The sequence below is a fragment of the Eptesicus fuscus genome, chromosome 10 (genome assembly GCF_027574615.1).
Source record: "Eptesicus fuscus isolate TK198812 chromosome 10, DD_ASM_mEF_20220401, whole genome shotgun sequence".
In the NCBI taxonomy this organism is placed as follows: Eukaryota; Metazoa; Chordata; class Mammalia; order Chiroptera; family Vespertilionidae; genus Eptesicus; species Eptesicus fuscus.
The window spans coordinates 41,893,381-41,905,446 of record NC_072482.1 but is presented as its reverse complement, the minus strand read 5'-3'; the positions used below and the strand labels follow the sequence as shown (position 1 = coordinate 41,905,446).

The 12,066-nt window shown below is 38.5% G+C and overlaps 1 protein-coding gene across 2 annotated transcripts in view; it reads left to right on the top strand.

Annotated features, from left to right (window-relative positions):
- Positions 1-12,066, top strand: part of ME1 (malic enzyme 1) — a 165,730-nt gene that overhangs the window by 18,299 nt on the left and 135,365 nt on the right. For both annotated transcript variants that reach the window (XM_008144029.3, XM_054721755.1), the window contains 2 exons: positions 5,309-5,442; positions 9,240-9,389. In XM_008144029.3, the coding sequence (XP_008142251.2) occupies positions 5,309-5,442; positions 9,240-9,389 (284 nt within the window). The remainder of the gene's footprint in view (positions 1-5,308; positions 5,443-9,239; positions 9,390-12,066) is intronic.

Genomic DNA, 12,066 nt, shown 5'->3' with positions numbered 1-12,066 from the left:
GTGGGAGGTAATCAACCAAAGATTTTGTATGCATATATGCATAACCCATGGACACAGACAATAAGGTGCTGAAGATCTGGGTTGTGGTGGGTCCTGGAGGGGGTCAGTGGGGGAAAAAGGGGACATATGTAATACTTTCAACAATAAAGAATTATTAAAACAAATAAAGATAGGCTTGACTGAAAAAAGTATGCTTATGAACATGTTTCTGTTAGTATGAAATAGTGAAATATATAGTATAGCCAGGATTGTTAAATGGTTCAAAATTACACTTTTTCTCTGAATACATTTTTGGACGCTGCTGGTTGGTAAGAATCACATTGATGTGTAATTCTTAAAAACTGTGGCTTATCCCTAACCAGTTTGGCTCAGTGGATAGAGCGTCGGCCTGCAGACTCAAGGGTCCCGGGTTTGATCCCGGTCAAGGGCATGTACCTTGGTTGCGGGCACATACCCAGTAGGGAGTGTGCAGGAGGCAGCTGATTGATGTTTCTCTCTCATCGATGTTTCTAGCTCTCTATCCCTCTCCCATCTTCTCTTTAAAAAATCAATAAAATATATTTTAAAAAAACAAACAAAAAAAACACTGTGGCTTAAATGAAATCATACCATATATATTTTTATATTTTCAGGGACTTTAAGATTAGTTTTACATATTCATTTATTTTTTAAAAATCAGAGGGTAGTAATAGAATATGAATTCAATTACAGGAATTTAACTTGGCCTAGTTCCCCAGATTTCTAAGTTCTGGGTGGGTTTTTGTTGTTGTTTTTATAGAATTGAATTGGCACTTTACTCTGTCTTGGGAAATTTTGCAAACAGTGTATGGGAGTTTGTAGTTACTAAACATAAAAGGATATTAAAAGACTAGAGGCCCATTGCATGAAGATTCATGCAAGAATATGCCTTCCTTCCCCTGGCTTTGCTCCCAGCCACCCGGGAGCCTACAAGTCCCTGCTCCCTGGCCGCCCGGAAGCCGGCAAGTCCTCGCTCCCGGCCAGAGCACCGCTCCTGTAGCTCCCTCTGCCCCCCTCTCCCCCTCATAGTAGATGTCCCGCCCTGCCCACCGCTCCAAGCCTGCATATGCAAATTAACCCACCATCTTTGGTTAATTTGCATACTCACGCCTGATTGGCTGTGGGCATAGTGGAGGTATGGTCAATTTACATGTTTGTCTATTATTAGATATCCAGGTGACATTATCATTTACATGGCACATGATATGGGAGACCTGTTAGTGTTAGAAATTAGTTTCATATATTTTCACTGTAAAATTTTTGTAAAAAGAGTGGCTAACTACATCAACAAATAATAGTTAAATGCCATTTTTAAGTGAATGATAACAAGCCTTATTCTCAGGTTATTGATATTTTGATTATTATATTTTCAGGCAGATTTTCAAGGCATAACATTCAGAAGTTTACTGTTTCTTTATAGATATTCATGTATTTTTGAGACTAACTTTAGCCTAGCTTTTCCCCCCATTTTTAATTTCCAAACTTTTCATTTCAAGCTTGAGAAAATTTTGAGTTTTTTTTTTTCAAATATATTACTGCACATAATTCTGTGTCATTTCAAAGAGTGATTTCATGGCATTTTGCTTTAAATGATCAGTCTTCCCAGTTATATCTTTAGCAAGTGAAATATGCTTTCTATTTTATAGTTACTTTTTATGCAAATATCACTTTCCAGTTGCTTTACATTTTAAATGTAATTGTACCAGAATCAATTTGCTAATCAGTTTTCTGAGCAGCAATTTTAGTGTTCTTAAAATTTTAATGTAAGTCTCTAAAATTAAACATTTAAAACTTTACTGTTTATGCAGTAAATTACTGAAATCTAATTATGTTCTAAGCAATAAAGATAAAAGAGTGAAAAAAACAGACAAGTTCTCTGACATCATGGCATTTGCATTCTGGCATGGGTCCACACGTGACAAGTAGAAAAGCAAATGGCATGGAAAAGGTTCCAGCAACACCGCAGTGGAGTCCTGGTTTCTGCTGAAACTCCTAGGCCAGGAACTGACAGGCTGCACTGGTCTGCTCTTCTCCAGGTAACCAAGAGAGGGTGACGGGGCAGGCACAGATGGACAAACTGGATTATCCTCTCAGAAAGGAACCGTTCTGCTGCTGTCCACACATTGTGGGGCTCCAGAGGACCCCCTGCTGAGCATGTAACAATGGGGGTTTTGCAGTCATGAGAATCGCACCTGGAGACCTTTTGAGAAGTCAAAAGGAGCTATTTGTCCCAGCTAGCTCTTGCAGGCAACTTCGAGAGCTCCACCAGGGGTCAGGGGTCATTCAGTGGACAAATCTATTTGCCTTTCTTCAGTTTGCCCCCAGGAGTCTGAACATAAGGCTTTCTATAAAAGTGACATGAATTAATGGGCTTATCCATATTTTAAAAAATAGAAGATATAGAGAGTTGTTCATCCATTGACCTCCTTCACCTACTTCCTAAGGTTGGACATGTTCATTTCTCAATGCTCAGGGTCTGTCAACCTCAGGGATGAACCAAATTGTCTGTCCTTTTCCCAGAGTAATAAACTTCCCAAAGACTTGGGATTCACTCTTTTACTATCATAAGAAACTTTCAGGGGCAAAGCAGGGTGGCTGTAGAATTGTCCAACACAAAGTTAGTGATTACATTCCTACTCATCCAGGTTGTCTAAGAAACATCAGCAGTGGTCACAGTGAGCAAATCTGACCATCACCATGTTGGTGCACTTTTGCCAGACCCATAGGTATAGCAGCCACAGTCTAACCAGAGAGGCCTCTTGGAAATCCCCAGGAGACCTATCTCCAGGGGAAGACCTTTCTCCAGGGGGGATTGCTCATTCCCGTAGATTAATAACTACTGGGGTTTCTCTTGCTGTTACTACTCCTTGTATTACTACCCCTTCCCAACAAATCTCTTAGGTCCATTCTGGGTCTTTGCATCAACCCATCAGTTCTATTTTGTTTGCTTGTTTTCAAGCCTCATAGTTTCTTTTCTCCTTTTTTTTTAATGATAATAACTATTGTTTATTGAGAGTGTCCTGTATGCCAGAACATGGGCTAGGTTAATATTTCAAGTTAATATTTCTTCTTTGTTTGTTTTGTTTACATTTCTTTATTGATTAAGGAATCACATATTTGTCCTCATCCCCCCATTCCCATCCCACACCCCTCCCCACGCATGTCCTCACCCCCCTGTTGTCCTTGACCACTGGTTAGGCTCATATGCATGCACACAAGTCCTTTGGTTGATCTCTCCCCTTTATCCCCACGCTCCCCTACCCTCCCTCTGAGGCCCGACAGTCTGATCCATGCCTCCTTGTTTCTGGGTCTGTTCTTGTTCATCAGTCTATGTTGTTTATCATTTCCCCTAGATGAGTGAGATCATGTGCTACTAGAAATACACTTATAAGAACCGAAAATGAGACAAGCAATAATGGTTATGCTGAAAGGCAAATGAATCAGTCTGTAGTGAGTTTCTTTCTGGGCCAACAGTTCTTTTGAGACTCAATTTCAATGTTAAACAGTTCCTTATGTGTACATGTCAACAATGATATTTCAGTTCTGGATGGTGGACAAATGGTGGTAATGTAGGTCCGACCCTCTCTGGTTTGGTCCTGGGCAACCTGCAGTGATGCACAGCTGCTAACTGCTAGTATGGCATGGCGACGTAAGCATCTTCTGGACTGCTTCTCTTTCGTCTTCATGGCTGGGGTAGTCCTGTCGATTCCTCTCTGTTGCCAGAATCCACATGGTCTCAGAGTTGTTTTCTGAAAATATACAAACATATTCTTGACCAAAAGTTAATAAAGGGATATTTTCTATAAAATTGACTTGGGATCCTTTTTCATTTTTTTCCCAAGTGATTTTCCTCTGGCTTGTTTTGACACCATGTGTGTTTTTCATGGGTGTCTTGCTTTTAGCCTTACAATTAATTTTCTAAAGTACAAATTTTCTAGATGTAATTTACTTACAGGATATTTTTCCTTACATGATATTCTTCTACTATTCCCCCCTTTTTTGATTTAAATATTAGGAGGCTTTTGAAAATTTTATAATGTAGTCTTGATAGCTTTTAAATTTTAATTTTTTGCACTATAATATTACTGCTTTAAGTTCATTACATGTTACGCAATTTTATCATGAGATGAACTACCAATAAAAATTTAGTTAACACTTTAGGAACTGCTTTTTGTCCAGTACAATTAATTTTTCTAGAATATTCGCTTGTTTCAATTAGCCAATTTAAATTAGCCTGAAAACTTGACTATTATTTTACTGTCAAATTTATTACTCTAACATCAATCTTATTTTACCCTGTAAATATTAGTGGAAAGGATTATTTGCTTTCTTGAGTAGGCCCTGAGCATTCCTGGTGGTAAGGCCTCATAGTTTCCTTACTATTGTTTTATGCAATCAGTGTTCATGTAAATAGGTAACATAGCATCTATAATAATAAAAGGGTAATATGCTAATTAGACAAGACATCCTTCTGGAAGTCATTCTGGACGTCCTTCCTGATGAAGCCGGGGGCAGAGGAAAGCCAACCCAGGTCCCAGGTGCCTGCGGGCGACCCAAGGGAAGCCAGCCTGGGTCCCGGGTGCTGGAGGGAAGCCAGTGCCGGCAGCCAGGGGAAGGAAGGCCTACTCTTGCATGAATTTTCGGGCCTCTAGTAAGTGTAATAGTAGGATTCTAATGGACATACTGGGTGATTCTGGGAAGGCTTTAGAGAAAATAGAGCATTTAAGGTAAGGCTTGAAGGGCAGAGAAGCAGGGAAGAAAGATATTCTTGTCCATAGTGTCATGGAAGAATAAAACATTTTCAGGTGTGTTCAGGAAATGGCGAGAAGTTTTGTGTGGTTAGGAGTGTATAAGAATAGTATAAGAATACTTAGGAAAGGAGTGTTGAAACAGGTGCCTCAATCTTATATAAGGCATTACCTGACCTATTTAAAGATGACCTACTCATGTTCATAATTTAAAAGTCTCTTATAATAACTCCTATTCATTTTTATATTTAATGATGATATTAATAATGATATTTATATCTGTCATTTGCATGTTTTCAACTCATTTTCTCCTTTTACCTAATTTCATCTTAACAATATGTGAGTGACACAGATCTGAAAATGTTATAGTAACTGAGGTATTGAGAGCTTACATGGTCTACTCACAGCCAAATGGCTATGTTTAGAGTATCGCCAGATATTCTGATTCTTAATTCCATACACTTGTTGGATGTTATTTTTGTAAATATATGCTTTCTCTCTTTTTTTCTCTCCTTAAGTTATTGTCTTTCTTTTCTCCATAGGACTTGGCTTTTACCCTGGAAGAAAGACAACAATTGAATATTCATGGATTATTGCCACCTTGCTTCATCAGTCAGGATATCCAGGTTCTTAGAGTAATTAAAAATTGTGAGCGTCTGAACTCTGACTTTGACAGGTAACACATTTTATATTTCTCTTAGGCAATTGTTTATTTTATTTTTTATTAGATGAGAAAGTTAAAATACTTAGTGATTTGGAAAAAGTAGTCAACTTTGAGGAGAATTTGCCTATAAATACAATGATATTTTTAAAAATTTACCCTTTTTAGGAACATTTGAATAAAAGTTTCCTTTCCAAACTGTTATCCTCAGAGAGATTACTTTGCTCTTGTGATAAAATTGTTGCTATAAAGATGAGTTATCAGGAAATGCCATCCTGGACAGAGCAGAACAGGTTAAAGTGGCTTTTAGTCAGACTATGAGTGCATATTGGGTGCACTTTTTCAACTTCTAAACCTGGTTCTAATGCTATTGCGAATTTAGGTCACTTACTGTGTTTAGAATTCAGTTTCCAAGTTTGCACAGAGATAAAGGTAACGTGTGCCCTACCTCTGTAATGAGATAGCCCTAGTTTGAAATTCTGGCTGTGTTTCACTAGCACTGGGGCGCGAGCAAACCACCATAACCACTGTCAGGACCACTCTGTGTGCCTTGTCCTCTGCTTTGGACTCTCCCCTTATTGAGGCACTAAACATCAGGTTTTCATTTATGGATTGAAGAGAATAGTTATTTCAAAATATTGTTGCGAGGTTTAGAAGAGGTAGCTAACCCAATACCTAGTAATTATTTGTATTAGTCAGGGTTTTCTAGCGGTCTTCAGAGAAACAGAAGCAACAGGATATATGTGTTGTGTACACACACACACACACACACACACACACACACACACACCACATCCTGTTGGATGGAGATATATATTATTTCAAGGGATTGGCTCCCATGATTGTGAAGCCTGGTTAAGTCCTAAGTCTGCAGGTAGACTGGCAGCTGGAGAACAAGAAAAGACTTGCAGTCTAAAGGCAGACTGCTTGCAGAATTCCTTTTTGCTAAAGAGAATACTACACTAATAATGGAGTAGCAGTCCAAATCCCCGTTGGTAGGCAGGATCAGTCACCCTAGCCAGCACAGTAACTTCCTTCTTTGCTTATTGATTCAGAGGCATGTGGTGTCCATAGTGGCTAGTGGCCATCTTAATTTCCAGTCTAATGGAATAATTGTCTCCTGGTGGAAACATTCCTCCTTTTGAAACTAAGACTTATTGGTCAGCAGAGCATAAAGTCATGGGGACAAGAAGCAGAAATTTTGCTAGTGGGTCACTGGCAATAATAGTGAGTGGTGCCACTTCCATTTTTACCCCTGGGATTGTGGACTGTGAATCCTGGTTATGGGAGAAATAGCATCATACTGGACACGGATTCACATCATACATAGCCTCCTAGAGAGCTTTGCCTCAGCTTTGCGAGGTGTTACCACCTAGCTGGTGCTGTAACTGAGCTTCAGAAGGCCATTCCACCATTCGTCAAGTCAGCTGCCTCACGATGGTGGGGAAACATGGTAAGACCAGTGAATTTCATGAATATGGTCCCAGTGCCATGCTTCATTTGTTCTAACGTGAGTCCCTTGATCAGAAGCAATGCCTTGTGGAATATCATGATAGTGGATAAGGCATTCTGTAAGTCCACAGATGGTAGTTTTGGCTGAAGCATTGTGTGTAGGGAAGACAAATCTGTATCCAGAGTTAAGTGTCGATTCCAGTAACAACAACGCTGCCTCTTCCATGATGGAAGCAGTCCAATGTAATCGCCTGCCACCGAGTGGCTTGCTGATCACCCCGTGGAATGGCACCCAATCAGGCATGCGGTGTTGGCCTATGGCAGATTGGGCACTCAGGAGAGTCTAAAGGCAGGTCAGCCTTGGTGACCAGAAGTCCATATTGCTGAGCCCGTGATAACCTCCATTCCTGCCATGGCCACTTTTTTCATGAGCCCATGGGTGATGTCGGGCAGCCGGAGAAAGAGACTGACTCAGCTTGTCCAGTTGTGTATTTTTGCTTCTTCTTAAACCTCTCCACAGTCACTTTCACTTGTTACTTAAGTTCTTCCTTCAGCTTATGTTTTCACTTTATATTCTTTTTCTGGTTCGAGGATCAGTAGGGATACCTGTGTCAGGAATAGAACGAGTGAGGGGAAGAATGGTAAGTTGGGAAAGGAAGTTATCAAGGTAATAGAGGATAGATTATGTATTTGAAGGCCAATAAAGGACTTCTGCTATTAATCTGAGTGAAAAGGGAAGCCTCTCAAGGTTTTGAACAGGAAATCAACATGATCTGAGCTAATTTCAAGAAGAGAATGGCTGCAATGTTGAGAATAGAATGTCTAGGAGACTATTACAATAATCCAATCAAAAGATGATGGTGATTTAGACCCAGGGTGGTAGCAATGAAGATATTTAGATTTTGGATATATGTTGAAGGTAAAGCCTAATGTATTAGAGATAAGTGTTAGAGACCTTGCAGAGAGGAGAAAACAGCAAAAAGAAACAAAAAAGAAATTGCAAAGAAACAGGAAACTAGTGAGATAGAAAGAAAATGAAGAGAATATAATGCCCTAGAAGTCAAGTAAAGAGAGTTTATTGACTTATAGGGAGTGCCACTTGAGTCAAATGTTCTGATAAATAAAAGGAGGTCTGAGGGTTGATCATTGATTTAGCAACGAGGACTTACACATTTGCTAAATCAATTTTAGGATGTCTAAAAGTCATCATCTTCTTCCTAAATTTTAATTTTTTGGGGTTAGCATAACCTATCTATTTGCCCAGCATTAGAATCCTGTATGTCTGACACTAAATGCTATGCATTTTCAACTACTTCAGGGAATGGAAACCAATCCAAAAAGGCTGGTAAGATTATTAAGTACAATCCTAAGATATTCTTTTAAATTATACCAAGCAATTTGAGTTTTATTTTACAAACCATTGAAGGCTACAAGTAACATGATAAGTTTGATGCTTAGAAAGATAAGTCTGGGTCAAAAATGTCTCTAGAAAGAAAAAAGCTATTTGATACAAATAATAAGAAAAGTCCCTTGAACTTTCTTGCTACCTTAGTAATTTTTAGGGTTGGTGCTATATTCCTTACTCATTTTTCATTTGTTATTTCCCTTGGTTATTCAGCACTGAAAGTTAAAGGATGAAGTCTTTGTATTTACTTAAAATTAATACTATATGTATATTGGTATTTTCATCATTCTTTCATTTTAAAATAGGGATAAAGTCATTTAAAATATTAAGTAAAACTTCTATTTTAGCAATTATTTTAATACTAGAGGCCCAGTGCACAAAAATTTGTGCACTTAGGGGGGTCCCTCAGCCCAGCCTGTGCTCTCTCGCAGTCGAGACCCCTCAGGAGGTGTCCACTTGCCGACTTAGGCCCACTCCCTAGAGGATTGGGAGCCTGGGAGCCTAAGCCACAGTCGACATCCTTAGCACTGCTGAGGGGGCAGGAGAGGCTCCCGCCACCACCGCTGCGCTCGCAGCCATCAGCCAGGCTTGTGGGTAAGTGGAGCTCCCACTGTGGGAGCTCACTGACCACCAAGGGGCAGCTCCTGAGTTGAGTGTCTGCCCCCTGGTGGTCAGTGAATGTCATAGTGACCAGTCATTCCCCATGGTTCCGCCATTAGGGTCAATTTGCATATTACCCTTTTATTATATAGGATTTGAATGACACTCACTGAGATTTATGGTTCTTCATTCTTTGAGGTATTTAAGAATATTTCTAAAGTGTTTTTTGATCAGATGTTTCCTGTGTGACCTAAAAAGCCCTTCATACTTTGTTGAAAAATGTTCAATAAGATTTCTAAGCAGCTATTTCATGGCTTTTTTGGAATATAGACTTCATTTTGTCTATTTTCCACAGATATCTTCTCTTAATGGATCTTCAAGACAGAAACGAAAAGCTCTTTTATCGAGTGCTTATGTCTGACATTGAGAAGTTCATGCCTATTGTTTATACCCCCACTGTGGGTCTGGCTTGCCAGCAATATAGTTTAGTTTTTCGGAAACCAAGGTATGTAAACTTTTATTTTAAATACAACTCATGTCCTTATTTTTTTTATAAAGGTTTTGCAATAAAATATTGAATGGAATTGAACTTTGGAAAATCTAAATCAAATTTTATTTAAAAGGACATTAAATAAAAATATATATAACATTAAAAGCATAGTATTTTCTTTCTAGATTTAAGATAAGGGGAAAGTATTTCTAAACCAATTTAGGTTTCCTTTTACAGAGAGTAAATGAACGTGTTTTTTATTTGGAAAGAAAATAATTGCTCATAATTAAGTTTGCCTTTGAGATGACAATTATCACTATTATGTATATATTTTACAAGTTAAAGCAAAGATTCCAAATTTTTGTGAAAATGGGAGACTACTATTTTCTAAAATCAGAGAGTTGGCATTAAAGTAGTTCTTTTGTTGATTTCCCTTAAGTGAAATAGTAGTCACCTTTAATGATGAATACAGTTTTTCTAAATCTATAGCTTTATTTTATTCAATATATTAATGAATTTAAAGATAAAAAGAAATGTTTATAAGTTTATACTAAAAATATAAAAGCCCACTAAAAGCATTGTCATTGAAAGTTAGATTGAATATGTGATTTTACATAGATATATGAATGTAGTGGTATTTAGCATACTTATTCTATATTATCCTTTGTATAAATAAAAGAACTAGACCCTGACCAGTGTTGTTAAGTGGTTAGAGTGTGGGCCCCTCCTACCAAAGGTTTGTGGGTTCGATTCCCAGTCAAGGGCAAGTACCTTGGTTGTGGATTTGCTCCCTGCCCTGGTCAGGATGGTCAGGGCATGTGCAGGAGACAACCAGTTGATGTGTCTCTCTCACACAGATATTTCTCTTTCTTTCTCTCCCCTTCCCTCCCTTTCTTCCACTCTCTCTAACAATCAATGGAAAAAAACCCTTTGGTGAGAATTAACAAAATAATAATAAAATGATATACAGTACTCATATACCTCAAAAAATTATTCCTCACAATACATTTGCCAGCTAAATTCTAAATCTTGTCCTTTCTATGAAAGAAAATTTGTATTCACTATTAAAATAGACATTATATAATGCAATAGATATGTGCTATTCATATCATTTAACAGACTACCTACAAATATTGAAGTACTTCTCTTTATACAAGAGGTGATGTGACTAATTTTTGTTGTTGTTATTCCTCACCTGAAGATATTTTCCCCATTGCTTTTCAGAGAGAGTGCAAGGGAGGGAGGAAGGGTAGGAGAGGAAGAAAGAGAGAGAGAGAGAGAGAGAGAGAGAGAGAGAGAGAGAGAGAGAGAGAGATCACTGTAAGACAAACACATCCATTGGCTGCCTCCTGCACACCACACACACCTTGACTGGGGCCAGGGATGGAACCTGCAACCCAGGTACATGCCTTTGACTAGGAATCAAACCCAGGACCCTTTGATGTGTGGGCCGGCACTCTAACCACTTAAAAACACCAGCCAGGGATGTATATTATTTTATTATTTTTATTTTTTAAAATATTTTTATTGATCTCAGGACAGGAGAGGGAGAGAAAGATAGAAATATCAATGATGAGAGAGTATCATTGATCGGCTGCCGCCTGCATGCCCCCTACTGGGGATCGAGTCCACAACCCGAGCATGTGCCCTTGACTGGAATCGAACCCTGGACCTTCCAGTCCACAACCCAACACCCTATCCACTGAGCCAAACCAGCTAGGGCTGTATATAATTTTTTAATCATACAAATAATACATATTAATTAAAAAAATAGAAAATGCAAATATACAGACGGAAAAATATTTTTTAAATACCTAATGTCATCATGCCCAAAACCCTGATATACACAAATACATTCTGGTTTTGCTTATAGAAGGGATCATACTATATATATAAACTGTTACCTACTTTATTGTCTTCTCTGAGTGATGTCATAACATCTGTTCATGTCTATAAAATATAGTTATATAAAGGAATCTTAATAAAAGCATAATTGGATAAAACTTTGCTATTTAAAAATGTAACTTAAGTATATTTATTGAAATTCTAACTTTTCTGAGAGATACTGAGAAATGCTAACAACTATAAGAAATGTGGAGCTTAGGTTAAAGTTGACATAGAAATCTCAATAGAAACAATTATTTTTGAGCACTTATAGACTAGATGATTTTCTAAGGACTGGGGATACTTTGGTGTATGTATAAATCTAAGTACAAAAGACAGGAAAATAAGAAATAAGGATATTGTCTAGAATGTTTGCAGGTAGGTAAGTGTTTAGGAGAAAGAAAGAGTAGAGCAGGGACAGGGGGATCCGGAGTGTCAGTTGCTTTGGAGGTGGCAGTTGCAATTTTAAGAAGAGTGATAGTGTAGGCCTCACTGGAAGGTGATATTGGAGGAGTGAGGGGGAGTCATTAAGATACAGAGGAAGTGTGTGCCAGGCAGGAGGAATAGTCAGTGCCAGGGCCTAACTGGGAACATGCATGGAGACCAGGGCAGCATAGAGACCAGTGAGGCTGCAGTGGAGTGAGAGAGGGAGCAGCAGATGTGATAACAGATGTTAAGTAAATGAGGGTACAGAACCATAGGTTCTTGTATGCTATTTTAAAGAACATTGGCTTTTACTGTTAAGTAGGTAGAAGAATCAGGTAGCCTGGTTAGTAGGCTGTTACAGTAAACCGAGTGACTCTGATTA